This window comes from Phoxinus phoxinus (assembly GCF_949152265.1).
Source record: "Phoxinus phoxinus genome assembly, chromosome: 23".
In the NCBI taxonomy this organism is placed as follows: Eukaryota; Metazoa; Chordata; class Actinopteri; order Cypriniformes; family Leuciscidae; genus Phoxinus; species Phoxinus phoxinus.
The window spans coordinates 886,094-906,998 of record NC_136898.1 but is presented as its reverse complement, the minus strand read 5'-3'; the positions used below and the strand labels follow the sequence as shown (position 1 = coordinate 906,998).

The following is a 20,905-nucleotide window of genomic DNA, read 5'->3' as shown; positions in this document are numbered from 1 at the left end:
TCATGTATAAATTTAGGGCACAACATATCGCCGGCGTCCCGAGATAACAGCAAAAAAGCAATAATAATTAGCGTAGCTGCTGTTCATAATATGAATGCATTTGGTCTGATTTAACTGTAGGATAGAAGGTATGAGATGCATCATGTGAATGCTTGGCTAAAGAGATGCGTCTTTAATCTAGTTTTAAACTGGGAGTTAAACTTAAGTGTTATAATAATCTCACCAGGAGCATCATCATGTTTTCATGTTCTCATCCGCCACGTTCTTCAGAGATTCGCTCGGCATCTGAAATCCACTTTTACACTCACCGGCCAATTTGGCTTAGAACTACACTCTGAAGTTACCGGCCATTCAGAACTTCTACTAGCCAAAGAGAAGAAGCAGAAGAAATAAACCAGATTAAGCTTGTAAAATGTGGATTTCATACATTAATTTCTTATTCAAACAAAACCCTCATCCAGCATCTCCTCTCTTCCTTTATCATCCGCGTCCTTTTCACCAGAAATGCGTTTTATGAGGACAGATTAATACAAAGTGTTAAAATAATGTGTTTTCTGTTCACCGAATGCTTTTTAATCTCCGCTATTGCTTCAGTGCAAATGAACACGCGCTGTTGTTTGTTGTGTAGTGACGTGTGTTTAAAGTAATCCAGATATGAGCAGATTCTGCACAATACACTGTGTTTAATATATCATGAGGACTCTCGAGTGTTTCTGCTAAACCTGTGCAGATTTGTCTTCCGACGAAGTGAGTAAATATAATAAGTAACACGCAAATTAGCGAGTGATTTGACCGCGTGACCCGCCGCTGTTGATGTATACGCGCACTCGGCGAGTGTTAATTGAATCCAAACGCTGTCTGTGATAGGCTAATGCAGGAGATGCACAGAAATGCTGATCTGTGAATGAGCTTCTTTATGTCCTGGATAATGATTTTTAATAGAAACAAACATATTGAACAGGTTCTGAACTAAAGCTCGGCGTAACCCGGCGGCTCCTGCTGGTTTGTAAGGGCCGTGTCAGCTTTAGCTCCATGCGTCTGTAGTCTCGAAGTTGACGATGGCTGCAGAAATGTGACCGATCTTCACACACTCCAGCGCAGCACTGAACTCTCCGCCGAGGGTTGCATCAGGGTCCTCTGCGAGAGGAAGTCGCGTCTCGCTTCATTACGGGCCGAGGAGACCGGAGAGAGGCATCATGGGATAGCGCTCCATTCAACCTGATCAACCGATGAGATGCTGGAGTTACACACTGATCTCAGTGCGAGTTAAAGTTAGGGATGCACCGATATGAGCATTTTGACCGATAATTCGTTACACTTGAAAGTCGATAACCGATATATCGGCAGATAAATCTAAATCCAAATTTTTATATAATTTTTGAGAGCCTGATTACAAAAGCAAAAGTGTCCATCATTAAAATCCACGTCCCAAACACAATTACGATGTTCTCATGATAATGTTCTGAAGCCGATATGACAGACTTGCGCTGCACATGTTGCACTGAACTCTATTTTCCTTTATTGAAGTGATTTTAATCATATTTCAAGCAGTTCAGAATCATCATGTTGAACATCTGTAGAGTCTCAGCTGAAGGACATAATACATTATTTATCGGCTTTAATATATCGGAAAAATTTTCTTATCAGGCCGATAACGATAACATTAAGAATGAACATATATCGGCCGGTACGATAAGGTGGACGATATATCGTGCATCACTTGTAAAGTTGGCGGATTGGAAAGATGTGCTGCATCTTCTCTGAAAGCAATCGGAAACCATCCAACTAATGAAGTCGATCATGTTATTCCAGGTGTTACTTTAGGGTTATTTTCTGATCCCCCCCCCACCCCCCCCACCCCCCCACCACACACACACACACACACTATAGTCCGTTAATGCCAAACCAGGAGGACATGATGTCAGAACCCCAGTTATCAGCTCACGTTACTCTTATCTACGGTCAGGTGTGGAGTTGAACCGGGCCGTGCCACCTGTCCGCAGTATCCGGTTGCTTTCCAATCGCTTTAAGAGATACTGATTGAGTAAATAATTCATATCCATTTCATTTCAAGCTAAACCCATTGAGGTTCACGGCTCACGAGTGTGTGTGGGCGGATGCTGCTCGGGAAAAAAACTTGTTTTTTTTTTTTAGATCAAGATTAATCAAGACTACTTTATTTTAGCTTTGTTATAGTGTGTGTGTGTTTTAATCTAAACCACCCCTGGCAACGCTAAATATACATCAGCTAGTGACATCGCTTTGATTGTTCTGTATTCTGTACATGCTTCATGCTCAGTTCTGCTGGCGATCGGTTTGGTGTTTGTTTGGAATATGACGATGGGTTCTTCAGTAGCCGATTCCAATATAAGTCTCGTAATTTTATTATTGTGCAGATCTGAATAATGGTAATATTGTCTACTTCTGAAGAGCTGTGGTTGTGTGAAAAAAAAGTGTCCAAAAAGTGAAGTTTTTAATGACGCTACAAGTTCAATTAAACCATCAAAAAATGAAAAAATTAGGGAAAAACAAAACACTAAACTTACTTATCTGACAAAATTATTTGGCAAAAAAAGGCTAACTACAGCTACAGGTTTTATTTTACAAAGCAATATTATACTATTGTTCTCTCTTATTTTTGCATGCATTCATAATGTCTTTGAATGATATCCTGGCCAAAATTTATTTATTTCTTTATAAAGCACAATTTAATACAACAACAGCTGCCAAAAATTGCTGCACAAAGAACTTAAATATAATATTAATGGGTAACACTTTATTTTACAGTGTCCTTGTAACACATGTTACATGTACTTACTGTAGTAATAACAGTAAATTATGCATAATTACATGCAACTAACCCTCGAACAAACCCTAACCCTACATGTTGTTAATTATTATTACTCGGTCAGTACTTAAATATATAATTACACTGTAACAGTGACGCCTGAAAATAAAGTAATAATGATACATAAGCCAAATGACACAACAGTAAAACATGGCTCAGCACCCAATGGAGATATGCATGTTTGATTGCGTTATTATCATCACAAATAAACAATGCGTGCGCTGGTCTAAAGGCACATCTGACCCCTGACTCGTGGGGGAGAGGCAGCGCTGGGCCTTTGTTCGCTCCAGCATTGAGTGTGCGTTTGCTGTGGGTTTAAGTGGGCCACAGGGGAGCGCATGAATGAGCGGAGGTGAAGTCAGCTGGGTGAGGGGGGGGGGGGGGGTGTTCAGACAGGTGCCGGTTTATACACCACCACAGGGAGCAGGCGCGGTTAGGCCACACAACACACATCAGCCGGCGTTCACATCGGACAGCTACTGACATCATCATTTACCAATTTATCAGTAAATATAGAAAAATCATTAAGTGTATATGGACACTATACAAGATTATTAACATGATTTTTGGATGTTGTTTTTGTTCTCCGCGGTCGGTAACTTACTGTGCAAAATACACACTTGTGACGAGTGAAACCTTAATGCACTGTTTGTGATGTTTGGGTTAGGATGAGGACACGTCACATGTTTAGACGGCCCATGAACACCTGTGTCTGCATCTGTCCAGTGTCCACGTGTGCTGCACAAATACTGGAGCTTGACCGCACCGATTCTATAACTTTTCATTTTAACTTTCACTATGCTAATTACACAGTTGGTTAGTAGCATGTGATCATTTGCATTTACTGTGTTATTTATTTACTGTGCTAATAAGTAAACAATTATTTATTTATTGCATTTGATAAATCAATACCACAGTAAATTCAAATGATTTATTACACTATGCTAATTACAGTTGGTTAGTTGCAGGTAATCATTTGCATTTACCATAGTATTGATTTCTTTACCCACTCTCAGGGTTGGACAGTAAGCCCTGTCGTGTGCTTGTGCTGTGCAGAAGTAGATCAGTCATTCACTTGTCCCAGTAAAACAGTTGATTGTATGGAAAAAATAGGATTTTTTATGTTGGAAATATAATTTATTCTGAAGCAATATTCTCGTATCAGCTTTGACATGTTTAACTCTTCGTGTGGCAGTCAAAAATTACCTATTTTTGTTATTATCGTTTCAATGAAATGATTACTATGTTATATTTTGATAATGTTTTTTATTTAATATTTAGTATTTTTAGAGGATTTAATGCCATTAAATGATATTTATTCAGTAGTTATTCCATTCACTTTTTGAGCATAGAGTTGATAATGCAATTTCCATCTTAAACTGAGGTAAATATTGAATACTTGAGAGCACAGGCTGAAGTTTGTCAAAGAAGACACTTGGCAAATTATTGCTGAAGTGAATACATTTAAAAAAGTGAACTTAAAAAAAGTTACAGATTTTTACATTTATTGTTATGAAAAATGCACAAAAATAATATTTTTTATTCTAAATCAAAGTGATTATTCTAAACAAGCTGTGTTGCAAATTTTTGTTCGGCCGCAGTACCAAAGGTTTCCACTAGATGAAATTCATATCCCATTTTTGACTGTGAACAGAACACAAGTGTGTCTATATTTTACAGACCATTATGAATCATGTCCATGATTTATTTATTTTTTGCTCAAAAAGTAAATAAATGTATTATCATCACTGCATAAATATAATGTAGTACCATAAAATGGCAAAAAAAAAATATATATATATATTTAATTTTTTTTGACGACACTAGAGGATAAAGGACAACATACAAGAGTTTAACGGAGGATTGTGAGGAAAGAAAGCGATTAAGACTTCAATTCCCCCAGTTAGGAGTTAATAAGTAACAGCGCTGCATCATGTTTTAAAGGTGATGGGGATCCGCTACGCTAGAACGCCGTCTCTGAATAGTTGGTTGTGGATGAAGTCTGTTGACTCATCAGTGTGTGTGTGCGCTGGAGATGTCGTGATTATGCGTGAGTCAGGAATGCTGGGTAATCAGACGTTAGGGCTGAGGGGGAGGAGAAGTGAACAACACCACCTGAACCCTTCAGGTGAACGAGGAGCAGAAGAAGAGGAGGTGCAGGAGCTCTGGGGAGAGATAATTAACCTGGAGAGACCTGATCATGGAAACCAGTGTTTACCTGCACACGCTCTCAGTACTGTACTTCTGCAGACGCCATTAAACATTAACTGCATTTATTGCAGCGCTCTCCGCTCACTGACCTGCTCAGAACACACAGATAACCTCAGCATCACTAATGTGTGTGTGTGTGTGTGTGTAAGCAGAGGACTGGAAGAGGCCCAGCTTGATCAAACAAAAACAAAACAAACAATATATATATATATCTTTTGTTCTGTAGGTAACGGCTCTCAGTGTTGTTATTAGCAGTGTTTGCCCAGACGAGCATCGCCATTACTAGTGACTAAAATAATCAATAACTAGTGACTCAAGCCATCCTAAGGTGTACTGTACACCAGTGGTTCCCAACCTTTTTCTGTCTGAGACCCTTTTTCCCAAGACAATATTTTAGGCCCCTTCACATTTAATGATATTATCGCTCTTGTAAGTTTGCAGCGAGGATGACCAAATATGTTGTTTTCAAACGAACGGTATGTTTACTATAACCAGATATGTTTATGCACAAATAATAGCCTATAATATTGAAAATACAATAACAAAAACATCAGTAGGCCCTTTATAATTTAAAAACGTAAGCCGAGGAGTAGCCTATGAACTGGACCTATTAGAAATGCAATAACACAAATATTCACACTGGTGTGCAGGTAAAAAATAAAGAATATAGTCTATTACTAAATGACTGCTGTCTGGGACTCAATACTTGCATGTTATTCGTGAGGCTTTATTTTTGGCGCTATAGCGAGCGATAATAAACTTGTGTACGTCTCTGTGTACGTCTGTGACGAGTCACGCAGGCACTGGGCTCCTCCGCATCCGAACCCGTGTAAAATAGTCCCAGTGTAAACACTTATGATAGGAGCACCAGTGGCTCAGGATCAGACAACAACACGGATTGGAAAATGGATTCATGATGAACTCGCTCATTATACATTTTGTAAATTTTGAACAGAAAAAAGTTAAGGACTTTTATTTAATGCTCATTGCTCAAAACTTTTACAAATATGACGCGACCCCCGACAGAGCTCGCTGACGCCCCCTTGTGGGCCGCGACCCCCTGTTGGGAACCGATGCTGTACTGTATATGGCTTTCTTCTTTCATACAAACACAATCTGAGTTATGTTAAATTATATCCTGGGGCCGGTTTCACAAAGCTATTTTAGCCCGGTCTATAGTGTTAGACAAGTCTAAAATTTGCTCATAGACTAGTCTAATGCAAGTTAGACTGTTTCACAAAAATAAAGACTGACTTAATTTAGACCAAATAAATTAGACACCTTCCCCCCCAGGCTAACTTCGGTCTAAGACTCTGTTACCTTGGCAACCAGCAGTAACAATCAGTTACATCACAAACAGCTGAAAGAAAAGGGAAAACGGCTCATAATTTGTGGTTTGCAGAGACGTGGAGAGCGCTGAGAAGGGAACGGGTTTTAGGGACCGCAGTAACTACTGGAGATATATAATAATGACGACTTCATCGTCGGTTTCGTTTTTGTGTCTTTTCTGTACGTCTTTAACGCTCAACGGTCGGATTAACGCTGTTAACTGTCATGGCAATCTTTTCCCAAACATTTCTTCTTGTTACTACATTCTCCGCTAAACTTCCCAAGTAAAATGTCCTTGTAACTGTTATACTCCTCCAACAAACACATATTTTCTGCTGGGATAAACTGCACTGAGCGGCTGAATGCGCTTACTCGATCCGCCATGTTTTTGGTTTTGAAAAGTGTCTTAGTTTACCCAGAATGCATTGCAGTGTAGTCCTACTTAAGATAGTCAAAGTCTTAAGTGCTTTGTGAGACGGTCTGATTTAGATGTCTATCTGAAGTCTGACTATCTACTATAACTAAGCCATAGTCAAAGTCTATCTTTGTGAAACCGGCCCCTGGCTCTTCTAGTTTTTAAGCTCCAAAAAGCACATCCATCCATCATGAAAGTAACTCCAGCGGGTTAATAAACGGCTTGTGAAGCGGAGCGATGGTACGAGTGTTCAGGAGAGTCGAGTTCTGGTGTTAGGCTGACCTCTGACCCGATCCTCTTCTCTTATATCGAGTTCTTCACACCAAGAGCAATAACTATATTAGCGCCCACACCAACGAACGATAGCGGTCGGTTTATTCTAAGCTCGCGCTGCGGTTTCAGCGCGTGTACAATCCGTCAGAGCATGTTTCTGCTGTTCTGTCCTCAGCATGCTGTGTACCGCTAGTGTAATCGATCTCATAATCTAACCGTGCGTTTATCTGACGTACTCGATATAGTGAATAAAACAACATCGGCTTGACGTGTCGACAGTGCTGGATTCATCTGGACCTCGGAGATTAACCTCTCCACGATGCCGTCTGTCGTCTTGAATATGGAGCTTGTTATGATTTCTCTATATCGTTACAGTTGTGGTGTGAACTGTTCTTTAATATTGAGAACGTTTTAGATCTAGGCTATATGGTTATTGTTATTGTCATTGGTGTGAACGGGCCTTTACACTTCTAACTTGTGTCCAGCGTTTTGCTTTGCTCTGCGCTCGTCAGTTCTCAGCTTCGCTTTACTGCGTCATACATCCTACGTCAGGACATTTAAACACATTCAAACTCCTTTTGTGGCCCATAATCGACAGCAGGGCATACGCATTACAACACCAGGGTGAGTAAACGAGGAGTTAGTGTTCAGTGTGGGGGAATCATCCCATTAAACTAAACCAAACTCACTATAACTACTTCAAATAAATTAAGCCTAAATAGAAATATTTAAAAAAGGCAGAAAATTAATAAAATTACAAAAGCATAAAACGGAATGAGTAAAAATTCAACTAAATTAACAAAACTAAAAATATATAAATAAAGGGTACTTCAAAATATTAAACTAAAATGACACTTCTGCATCGCAGTGTTAACTAAAACTAAAACCATTAAAACATTTGTTACTTTAAATAACTGAAATATGTTTCTATTTATTTATTTTATTTTTTTAATAAATATTTAATATTTTTATTTATTTATTTTACTACATAAACTACATTTAAAATGAGCTCAAATCAAATTTTTTTTTAGTTTTAATAGTTTATTAAAACTAAAAAAAAAATTGATTTGAGCTCATTTTAAATGTAGTTTATGTAGTAAAATAAATAGAAACTATAATCAAGTCAAGAATATTTGTATAGCGCTTTTCACAATACAGATTGTATCAAAGCAGCTTCACAGTATTAAATTAAAACAATAATAAAACGTCCATGTTTGGTAATGCTAATCAATAGTAATATTGATAGACATGTATACAGAAACACAAGATGAATCACTGAAGCGAACAGTAAGTGTCAGATTCACCCACAGCGCAACTCTTCTGGGGTTAAAGCGCTGTCAGGACTCACTGAAGACAGTGATGGAGAGGCGCGCGCGGTTGTGTTTGCTGCTCACGTTATCTGCATCTGCATTTGTAGGAGTTTCCCGTTTCCCTTTCATACGCAGTGTTTATACGAGGAGAGTTTTTAAATGAATCATGCAAATTGATTAACTAAAGTTTGTGCTCGTCAATTTAATGGTGTTTTCATCATTATTTATACCGCCCCAGCAAAACACGTCTCTCACGATGATTTGCCCTGTTTAGTAAATCTGCCCCTAACACTTGAACTAAAATGGAAATGAAAAGGGAATGAAACCACTACTGTCCTGCAGCGTGTGCATGGTGTTGTTTTAGAGAGTGTTAATGATGTGATTGTGTGTGTTCCTCAGGCGCCATGCAGACCCCCGAGGCCGGCGCTGACTCCTCGTCCAACACACTCCAGACCAGCGTACCTGTGCAGCCTGCAGTCAGCGGCCAGCAGGGGGCGTCTCAGCAGGTGACAGACACACACACACACACACACACACACACACACACACTCCAGACCAGCGTACCTGTGCTGCCTGCAGTCAGCAGCCAGCAGGGGGCGTCTCAGCAGGTGACAGACACACACACACACACACACACACACACACACACACACTCCAGACCAGCGTACCTGTGCAGCCTGCAGTCAGCGGCCAGCACACACACACACACACTCTGCAGTGAGTCAAGGGGAAATCAGACCAATCTATGTTTGAATGGATACAACTGGCCAGTCTTAAAGGGACAGTTCACCCATTTACTCGCCCTCATGCCGTTCCAGACCAGTGTGAGTGTCTTTCTTCTGCTGAACACAAAATAAGATATTCTGAAGAATGTCCCTAACCAAGTCAATGGCTGCCGTCAACCGCTTGATTACCAACATTCTTCAGAATATCGTTTGTGTTCAGCAGAAGAAAGACACTTTAGGGTCGTTGGGTGAACTGTCCCTTTTCTATTCTATGCAACTGACCACATGAACAAACAAATATTATATATATATATATATATATAAAAATGATAGACATTCTAATAACTGTAAGTAACTTTGCAACTACCTCATGAACTTTTTTTTCTGACTTTTTAAAATTATTCATTGCATTTAAATCAGTGTAACGAATGAACAGCTTGGCTAAATTCTATTTAGAAAATAAAAATGCGTAGTTTTTTGTCAGCTATTCTTCTGACAGTTTATGAACTCTTCCACAACTCTGGCATGTTTAACAGTTAATAACGGTCTAAGACTAGTAATGTTTTTTATATTTTCCTGTTTTAAGCTTTTATGTACATGTATAACACTATACTTGGTGTTTTCTCTGCATTAAGATGCAGCAAACTCTTGCTTCTAATAACGTCTGAGACATCTTTCTCTCTTCTAACTATCATAATCCATATGCATATTTCCCTCTTTTGGAAAATCATAGAAACGCTATAATGTACTTTAGCTCTATATAATGTTATCCACCAACTTCTGCTTCTGAGACGCATGGACATGTGCACTTGTGTCGCTGACTGAGCTGCCGCTGAACGCACTGACTCCTGTAGTCCTGAGTGTTTACAGAGACGTGATGCTGTGTTTCAGGCGCAGACTGTTCAACAGGTCCAGCATGTGTATCAAGCACAGGTGCAGTACGTCCAGGAGGAGAACAACAGCGTTTACACCAACGGCACCATGTGAGTGTTTCATCGCCACACACACAGGGTTTAAACGTGTGCTTTAAAGGGATAGTGCACCTAAACATGTATTTACTCACCCTCTGTCATTCTAACCCTGTATGCACTTCTTTCTTCTGTAGATCACAAAAGATGATATTAAAAAAAACTGTTTCATTCATAAATTCCACATTCGACGCGTCCGCCCATCTTTAAACGGTTAACATGACGCTCACACTAACAAATCTATGTATTTTAATTGGAAATGTCACTGTAAAAAATATCTGTAAAAACCACAGAGCATAAAATCCAGATGAGATGTAATGACCTTTCATTTCCCATTGACTTCCATTGTTTGTGTGTTTTTTCAGTGGGAAAAGGAACGGTTTGGTTACCATTATTCTATCTTCCTTTACGTTCCACAGAAGTCAGTCAGTCAGACGAGTTTGGAACAACATGAGGGTGAATAAACGACAGATTTTTGATTGCTGGGTGAACTATCCCTGTAACACAGACGGGTGCACAATAAAGGCCCATTCTCAAGTCATCTTCATTTATACAGCGCTTTTAACACTGTAGACTGTTTTAAAGCTGCTTTACAGAGATAAATGTATAATTTAAGGTAACAGATTGTTTTGTCTTTATAGCGGTTCTTGAATAATGTTATTTTCCAGCTAAAGTTAGTTTTGATTGATTCACTTCCGTCGAAAGGATAATTAGTTATTAAATCAGGGGCCGCTAAGACGACAGCGTTCTCTCTACACAGACTTTAAACTGAACCCGTGAGAAACACTGATGGCGCTCGCGTGCGCATCAAGAATTAATTCTATAGTTATGTGCGTTTGAATATATGTGCGCATGTTTGTAATTCCCTACAAACCAAGCCTAAACAAACTACTTGTCCTGCCTATATATTTGATACAGAATTGTATTAAATTTTTTCACTACGGGGAGATACGCGAATCTCCCACAATCTGTAGAGTGGTACAGGGATCCTCCACAGGGAGAGGCTAGTTGGCACATTCTCAACAATAACCATAAAGATACAAGGTGTGTCCCAGTTTGCACACTTATGCACTATTTTGTAGTATAATAGTGTGTTTAGTGTGTTCACTCCAAATAGAATAAGTGCGTTTAAATACCCGGATGATGCTCTTAATTAACCCAAGAAATGAAGTGTGGAATGTCATCAGCACTTGAATGTCGATGTTGAATGACAAAATAACCTTATAAAGTTCATACACTACACAGTGTACAAGTGCGTCATTTGGGACGCAACTGTAGTTAACATTGACAGCCAATTCATTCTGTTTTAAAGAGTTTGAGCATAAAAGCACAGACGACATGTGGTTCATGTGGACGCTAATATAGTTACTGTACTTCGTGTGAAAGTCTCTCATACTGTCATAGATCACAGTAAGGGTCGTGTGACTGAGCAGAGCATGTGTTCAGAGGCGAACTGACTGAATACACTGCGTCACTGAAACACACGATGGTCAGTCATCTGGAAATGACCACAAGTATCAACAAGTGGTGAAGCAGCGGCGCTGTACGGCAGGAGAGCACCTGAAGAACTTCTGTCTGTTTTCTCCATATTTAGACATTCACTCAGCAAGAAGCCAAGATCTTTTAAATTGGCTATTATAAATAACATGTCATCAGCCGAACGGAGAGAGCACGCATCAGAATGGCAATCAAAAGCAATGTTCTCCATAAAACAGTTATGCTTTGGTGATTTCTGTATCCATGGAAACAGCACACTCACCTGAAGATGAAAGGATGGGGACTCATCACAACACGACTTCTGTTTGTCCAAGTCAATTAAAGAAAAGCGTGCACGCCGATATAGAGATGAAGATGTCAGAAATCATCTAAGATTTATTGTCACTGTACGAAGGTATATAACCAAATTGGAGCAATACTTACAGTGCCGTCACAGATAAGTTTGTGCAAACTGCTGAACATCTCATTTAAATACATACATTTAAGTAGAATTTTAAAGAAACTACGATAATAACCAATATAGTCAAGTCAAGTCCCCTTCATTTATACAGCGCTTTAACAGTATAGAGTTTCACAGCAGCTTTACAGAGATCACAGGCAGGGCCGGATTAACCATTAGGGCAACTGGGCACTTCCCCAGGGGCCCAGGACATCTAAGGGGCCCTGGGCACCGTCAAATATTATGTTAGATTAGGGGTGTGCGATATCACGATTTTTGATCGTGGACGATTAAAATGTCTCCACGATCTGCTTTTGAAGAAATATCGTAGGATCGTGCATTCTATCAGTTTCTGGCGCCTCCGTCTCAACATACTGTACAGCGCGACATATATTTACATGAAATGCAGAGGAACGGGACTCTGTAGTTCAGGGATGTTCAACTTCGGTCCTGGGAGGGCCACTGTCCTACAGAGTTTAGCTTCAACCCTGACAAAAGCTCTTTTCTAGTAATCCTGAAAACATTGATTAGCTTGTTCAGGTGTGTTTAATTAGGGTTGGAGCTAAACTCTGCAGGACAGTGGCCCTCCAGGACTGAAGTTGAACATCCCTGGTGTAGTTCATAAAAATTAATTATTTGCATGTGCTTTAAAGCCTTGTCGGTTAAACATGTCATTCGCTGCTGATGCGCTGTTCTAACGGGCGCTTTTCTGAGCGCAAACACCCGACGCGCACGTGCACTAAAGCCTGTCTAACAGCGCCTGGTCTAAGTTATCTTTCGAGTCTTATTGCTCTAATACTGTCAAATACACACAAGCTTTACATAAACAAAGTTGGTTATGTCTAAAGTGAAAGAACAGTAGAAAAAAATAAGAAACAAATCTGCTTGTCAAATGCGTGTATATTAGACTCGTCGCGTGCAGATCTTAAAGTGACAGTAGCCCTAATAGTAAACATTCAGCCGCTTGTCCTTAAAGGGACAGTTACCCAAAAATAAAAATGATGTCATTATTTACTCACTCACTCTAATGTTGTTCCAAACATGTATTAATTTATTTCTTGTGCTGAACACAAAAGAAGATATTTTGAGGAGTGTGGCTAACCGGCGGTTGCTGGTCCCCATTGACCATAGTAGGAAAAAACTATTATGGAAGTCACTGGGGTACATCAACTGTTTGGTTACCCACATTCTTCCAAATCCGGCCCTGATCACAGGAGATTACAGTAACAGAGAGTGTTCAGCTTTAAAGCAGCTCTAGAATAAAGTTATTGTCCAGATAAAGTTAGTTTTGATTCACTTCCGTTGTAAAGATCATTAGGTATTAACTTATGGGCCGCTAACACGACACCGTTCTAACAGATATATACAATATACAGTACAATACGTCAATACACAATATGCCTTAATCAATACAACGCAAAAACAATGCACAGAAGCCAGTGCAAGCAAGGCGAACAGTCACGTATTGCACAGAAATATTGCACAGTAAGCTTAAGTACTGCACGATATTGCACACAATGAAAGTGAGGTAAGTGCAACAGAATGTAACCACATTTGAATAATATAGTGTAAACATTTAGACACACTGAGATATATAGGGGGTGTAGTTAACCTTATATAGGAGGAGATATAACAGTGTGTGTGTTAGTGTGTGTGTGTGTGTGTGTGTGTGGGCAGTGTTCAACTGTTCTTGAGTGTATTTGTCCGTGATTTGATGGACCTAAAACGTTCATCAGAGGGCAGCGTTTCAAACAACTGATGTCTCGGATGGAAAGGATCCTTTAAAGCTGCAGTGTGTAAGTTTAGCAGCATCTAGTGGTGAGGTTGTGAATTGCACCCAACATAAGTTACGGTGGCCGTCAGGAAGTGATGTCGTCGTCTGAGACAGCAGAGAGTAGCCAGTTAAACAATGAGGTTTCTTTACAAAGATAAATTAAGAAATTAAATGTACTTAATTATTAAGTAAAACGATTATGTAATTGCGAATATTATTGTTACCTGTTCATCATCGTGTCAGTGTTTTATTCGCCACTGTAGAAACACGTCGATGTAAGCGGACCTGCGGTGTGTGTAGAAACACGTCGATGTAAGCGGACCCGCGGTGTGTGTAGAAACACGTCGATGTAAGCGGACCCGCGGTGTGTGTAGAAACACGTCGATGTAAGCGGACCCGCGGTGTGTGTAGAAACACGTCGATGTAAGCGGACCCGCGGTGTGTGTAGATAGAAATGTCTCGTTCTAATGTAATAAAACATCACGGGTCATTATGTGAGGTCTTCATACACCACTGAAAACTTAGTTATGTATGATATTGCATTTCTGTCAACAGATCCTCCTGAATATTACACACTGCACCTTTAAAACAAGTGCTGCTCTTCGGAGAAAGCCGTGTAAAGCTCTGTTAGGGACGGTTAAGGGCAGCCAATGAGAGTGTAAAAGCAGCACATGTTCTTGTTTTATTGGCAGACGGGCGTATTCATATTCAGAACCGCAGCTGTACAACCAGAACAGCGGCGGGAACTACTTCGACACGCAAGGCAGCTCGGGTCAGGTGAGCGCGGTGGTGACCAATCACAGCATGGCTAACAACGGGAACGGCAACGGCGCTCTGGGAATGGGCCTATCAGGAGGCCAGATCATCAGCAGCTCTGGAGCTTATCTGATTGGAGGAAACTCCATGGATGGCTCCGCCCCTCACTCCGCGGCTCAGACCACCAGAGCCTCCCCCGCCACGGTGAGCACCAATCACATCGCTCTCAGTACAAGTGTCTTGAGTTACGTAATCAGATTACCTTTTCAAGTAACTAAAGTAACGCATTACTTTTTCAATTCACAACAACATATCCAAGTTACTTTTTTACATTTATTGACTGAAAAATAAGTAAGTAACGCACTTGGTTACTTTTTTGGGGAGTAACGCAATGTTGTAATGCATTACTTTTAAAAGTAACTCTCCCCAGCACTGCTCTTAAAGGGACAGTGCACACACATCTTCATTTACTCGCGCGACCTCAAGCTGTTCCAAACCTGTACGAGTTTCTTCCTCGTGTTGAGCGTGAACATAATCAAACAGTTGCTGGACCCCATTGACCTCCGTAGGATAGATACAATATACTATGGAAGTCAACAGGAATTTAAACTGTTTGTTTGCCAACATTCTTCAAAATATCTTCTTTTGTGTTCAGCACAAGAAACTCACACAGGTCTGGAACAACTTACGGGTGAGTAAATTATGATCTTTGGGTCCCTTTAACACTCATGTTGACTCCCAGTTATTTCCCACAAGAGGATTTTATTTTCCCCGAAAATGCTAGTTAATACTTTTTCAGGATTATTTTTTCACCCCATCTCGTTACACTTCAAAATAATTGACCAAATATTGGATTTAATCATTTTGTCAACTTGTTTTCTTTCAGTTAGCACTGCTTTGGTATTTATAATAATAATAATAATAGTACATTTTATTTATATCATACAAACGTAACATCTGTCATCTTGGAGCATCAGTACTAACATCATTAAACAAACAATACTATAATTTACAGTAAGACACGGGAAGATATAAAACTCACTGCATGTGCCGTCAGTAACAGGCCTGTTTAAATCTGGGAGTTTTAAAGGGGTCATGACATGAGAAACCAAATTTGCCTTGATCTTTTGGTATATAAGAGGTTTTTGTACCATTAAAACGTCCTGCAAGTTTCATAGCTTAAGACGTCCTCCCCATTATAAACGAATCATTTATTTAATCAAGCTCTAAATACAGCTCGTTCTGGATCCATGGTAAGAAGTGACGTCACGGTACGAAGTGACGTACCAGCGTTTGCATAATGACCGCCTCCGGCACAAGACAACTACGCTTAAAGCGCAAGACAACTACGCTCATTTCGTATCGTTGTCGCGCCCGCGCGCCTCACAAGTGTTCAGTCGCCGGACAGCGAGTGGGTCTGTCTGTGTACAGGGAGATTACGATGCCGCAGATGTGCTGTTCCTGGCTGTGGACAAACAACATCTTTGAATACGCTGCAGAAAGATCCAGTCGTCAGGGAAAAATGGATGCACTTTATTTTTTGCGGACGTCTCAGTCACGGCAGTGTTAGTTAAAGCGTTTGTTCTGTACATTTGAAGGATAACTGTTTTGAGCTTTGCCAGAAAACTGTTGCTCAAAGATAAGTCCGTGCCGACTATTCTGGGCTCAACAACGACGACGCAAACTGTAAGTAATGTATTTAAAACTTTAAACTACTTCTTAAATACGCTGAAAGATCCAGTCGTCAGGAAAAAATGGATGCACTTTATTTTTTGCGGACGTCCCAGTCACGGCAGTGTTCTTTACATTTAAGGATGACTGTTTTAAGGAAAAAATCCCAATATGATGCTGGCTTTGCCAGAAAACTGTTGCTCAAAGATAAGTCCGTGCCGACTATTCTGGCCTCAACAACGACGACGCAAACTTACTTTTTACCATGGCTAATATAAACACATTTGTATAAGAGAATCTTGAAAATATGTCGCCTTTCTAGTAGCTACATGTGATAGAAAATTAAAAATGTTGCCTTTATCAATGCTGCATCTTCAAATATGGTCTGTGCATGCATTTTTGTCCGTGGTACACCCTATCATTTCATTGGAATTAGTTAAATAATGTTAAACTGTTAGCAAATGAAGCTATAGGATAATTATGCAACAATAATCCGTTTTCAAGTGTCTCGGGTTAATTTTTTTTTATTAATTCAAAACAGTTTCACTTTCCATGTGGACACGGGCTGATCCAGTCTTCGTTGTTGTGGTGATGGTTCATGTTCATCTGATTCCGGCTCAAACATAAGGTTTTATCATTGCAAGAGCCATCGCTTCGCATGCATCACCCGCTATTAAACAGTTGCGCCGAATCCGCACAGGTTCTGGCTGGGGGCGTTAATAACTGATGCATAGGCACTGACGTTAGCCAATCATAACAGTGGGCGTTAACACTGAACTCTTAAAGGGGAAACACCCCCAAAACAGACTGTTTGAATCAGAGGATGAGAAACAGGGTGGGAAAAGGTCATAAATCACTACATTTTAAAAGTTTTTTGTAAAAAAAACTATAGTAATACTATAATTGCACCTAAGGGAACATAATAATAAAATAAAAAAAACCATGTCATGACCACTTTAAGGAGAGATTACTTTATTGAGGAACTGATTGATTGTAGGTCTCATTGATCTGAGCTCAGCCGTTTATTCTCTTTTATAAAGACCCAATTTATATTGTGGACTTATTTAATTTAATTTATTTATTAATTTAAATATTTTATATTATTATTTAAAAACATGTACTACTCACATTTATTTAATAGCACATTTTTTATTATTTATTCAGATTAAGTTGTTTCGAGGTGAACTTTTTCTGAGGCGCATGAGCTCAGATCAACGAGGCGTTCCTGTGCTAGTTTACAGAAAACAAGCGGACAAAAACATTGAGCCCAATAATGGCCAACAACGGCATAATGAGAGATTTAGAAGCAGTTTTTAACACTGGTCATTTGTGGTTAACACAAGAGTTAACCCTTTAAACAAGGGTTCGTCTGAAATGTGCCTGTGATAATTAAAGCCAGTTTCAAAAATAAATAAAGAGCCGAAAACACACTTTTGAGTCAAATACTTCAATTTAATTAATTCCTTCAAATGAATTGTCAATCTGAATAATTATACAGGCTGTTACCAATCAAAGTGAATTAACATATTTTATGTGATAATGGGTCTGTTCCAAAATGATCCACCTTATTTTTTTAATGTGAAAGTAAGTTATTTTCTGTGAGCGTGCGTGACTTCAGATTCATTGCTGGTGAAGTCATGTTTATTTATTGTTTATTAAACAATCTATGTTTATAGATAATTTCAAAGCAGCTTCACGGTAATAAACGGGAAAATAATGATTCATTAAATATGACACACATTCACATTCTGCTGTAAAGAATGTGTCATTATTCAGATCAATTCAGTTCAGTAAACGGTAAAAGTATTTGCACTACAAACCAGTGCGTTTACAATATAAATATTAAAGTATGATAACAAATGGACTGTTTTTGTACGGCTAAAATAACTAGAAACTGTTAAAAAAGCTCCTACATTAACAATGAAGTGGATAGCAACATGCATGCACAAATACTGAGTGTGTTACTGATCGTTTTCAGCATTAAAAGCATGAGTATAAATAAACATACAAGCTGATCGGACCAAAACAACACCGCATGTTTGAGCATCATGTGATGTCTTCAATTATTCCGCATTAGGGTTTGGAACAGAGCCTAGATTTCTTTATTATAGGATGTAATGTAGAAGAAAAAAAGTGATATTGCTTCATTATTGTTGTCAACCACCTTTATATTGTTAGAATATGTAAAAAAAACATTTAGTTTATAAAAACTTCTGCATTTTTGTATCCCCGGGCCCAGTGCATTATGGGTGTTGAGGTTCTCCATCCTTTTTGGGAACTTCACAAGTTCACAGCCATTTTTCTTTAATCGTGAAGACCTGATTTCTGTGGAAGCGTGTTTCCGCCACAGAATTAAACTATTTAAAAGATAATTGCGACTTTTTATCTCACAATTGCAAGATATAAACTCACAATTCTGACTTTATATCATGCAATTGTGACTCTATATCCCACAATTCTGACTTTATATCACGCAATTGTGACTCTATATCCCACAATTCTGACTTTATAACACAATTGTGAGTTTATATCTCACAATTCTGTGATAAAAAGTCAGAATTGTGAGATAAAAAGTCGCAATTATCTGTTATTTTTTATTCTGTGGTGAAACAAGCTTCTATAGATTTCTACTGCACAGACAGACACATTTTATCTGGCCAGGAGTGAATTACACATATAATTTCTAAGTCTGTATATGAAGATTTAACCTCATTATCAATGTATTGTAGTTTAGATGTTGAGTTCTGAGTGAAGGTTTACAGAAGCTGGATCAGTGTGTGTGTGTGTGTGTTGGTGGCTGGGATGCTTTAGTCGGGTCTATTTCTGCTGCTCATCTCTGGGTTCAGTACAGCTCTCTTTCGCTACAGCCTTCATTTGATCCCCCCCCCCCACCCTCTTTTTGTTTTGTTCTCCTTTATTCTTTTGCTCTTTGGTCTATCAGATTGAAATGGCGATTGAGACGCTCCAAAAGTCTGAAGGTTTATCCAGTCAGAGAAGTTCGCTGCTCAACAGCCATGTAAGTTGTGAACACGCACCGCTTGGCTTTGCCCGTCTCCTAGCGATCTGCTGCGGTACTTCACGCTTGTCTCTCTCTACGGGTTACTCACTTTCTTTCTGAAGGACGCTCACACCAAGGAGATTAATGATACCGGAACGATTTAATAGGGAAGTCACGGCATAACGATAACAACACAGATATCAGAACTTTAGTTTAGTTTTAGTAATAAACAAAATCTCCGGTTTCCTAAAACAAAAATATACACATAATTATGTAGTTGTACTTAACTGAAAAGGAGAGTGTATAGTGTCACCCTAAATTGTTCATTATGGCTTTTTTTGTGGAAAACTGCTTATGTATTATAAAATTAAATGCATAGAATTGAGTGTGCAAACGTTTGTATTTGACAACATAATTTCCATTTATTCATTTATTTATCTTTTTAAAATATTGAACAAGGAAGGGACAAAGGAGGAGGATCTGAAGATGTAAAGTGAACACAGAACTTGATCTTATTAGATAAAACACGTGTGGACAGTTTCCCTTTGGGGACATTTGCAGTTGAAAGAGTAAAATATCAATATATATTTTATTGCAAGTAAAAAAAAAAAAAAAATCACCATATAATATAATATCGTATAATGGAGTCTGGTGATTTTAGACACTAATGTTCCGTTATCGTCATCGTTCTTGGTGTGAACGGTCTTTATACTGTGCCGTTTAAAAGAGTCACATGATCAATAACACTCATTTACTTCACATTTCTTTGCTTTCTTTAAATTCGATACAAAAAAATCTTAATTTTTATTTCCATATTGTCAGTGTAGACTCAGACTTTTTAAATGGCACTGTATTTCTTAGGTTATGCAAGTTCTATTGTAGTGTAAAGTTTGTTTTTGTTATTTATTTGATGAATGGACTGTTATGTTAAATATTGTAATGCTTTGTTCTGAGGTTATAGGTCATGCACCAATTAAAAACACCAGGATAGATCACGTCATTCCAAAATGTTCCGTAGAAACACAAGATGCAGTGTCATTAAGGAGATGTACAGTGAGTCTGACGCGTGTAGCGTGTCGTTCACAGCTGCAGTGGCTGCTGGATAACTACGAGACGGCCGAGGGCGTGAGTTTGCCCCGATCCACCCTGTACAACCACTACCTGCGCCACTGCCAGGAGCAGAAGCTGGACCCGGTCAACGCCGCGTCCTTCGGGAAGCTCATCCGCTCCATCTTCATGGGCCTGCGGACCCGGCGCCTGGGAACCCGGTAACATCTCCAGCTCTCCTCTCATCAACACACACATTTTACAGCCAAAAAATATATTTTTCAAAATGTGGTCGATTCAAAATCGATTCTTAAAGGCCACATTTATTTATCTACTAGTGCTGGGCGGTATGACCAAAAATCCATTTTTCAAAATGATACCGATTTCACGGTATATGACGGTACGTATGTCTTCAAGCATGTCTGGGTGTTAACCACATGTTCTTCTGAGTGAGACAGGACACACACTGCAGGAGATTGACTTAAATTGCCCAATTCTACTGTCATGAGTGAATATTGTAGAAAAAGCCACACTAGTACTAATACAGGTCTGCAGTGTTTATAAAGAGCACCAGCAGGAGGCGCTGTAGAGCGGCAGAAGCAGCGGTTTCCCCGGTAACGGCTGAACACAAAGCGGTTTCCCCG

The 20,905-nt window shown here is 39.3% G+C and overlaps 1 protein-coding gene across 2 annotated transcripts in view; it reads left to right on the top strand.

The window, feature by feature from the left end:
* The window catches only part of rfx3 (regulatory factor X, 3 (influences HLA class II expression)), a gene marked incomplete at its 3' end in the record, with an annotated part of 36,084 nt that overhangs the window by 2,657 nt on the left and 12,522 nt on the right, over positions 1 to 20,905 (top strand). Inside the window, exons 2-6 of one of the 2 annotated variants that reach the window (XM_079599779.1) lie at positions 8,786 to 8,892; positions 10,003 to 10,094; positions 14,482 to 14,749; positions 19,158 to 19,232; positions 20,301 to 20,482. In XM_079599779.1, the coding sequence (XP_079455905.1) occupies positions 8,791 to 8,892; positions 10,003 to 10,094; positions 14,482 to 14,749; positions 19,158 to 19,232; positions 20,301 to 20,482 (719 nt within the window). In that variant the 5' untranslated portion in view covers positions 8,786 to 8,790. The remainder of the gene's footprint in view (positions 1 to 8,785; positions 8,893 to 10,002; positions 10,095 to 14,481; positions 14,750 to 19,157; positions 19,233 to 20,300; positions 20,483 to 20,905) is intronic. The other variant, XM_079599780.1, reaches the window with a different exon arrangement.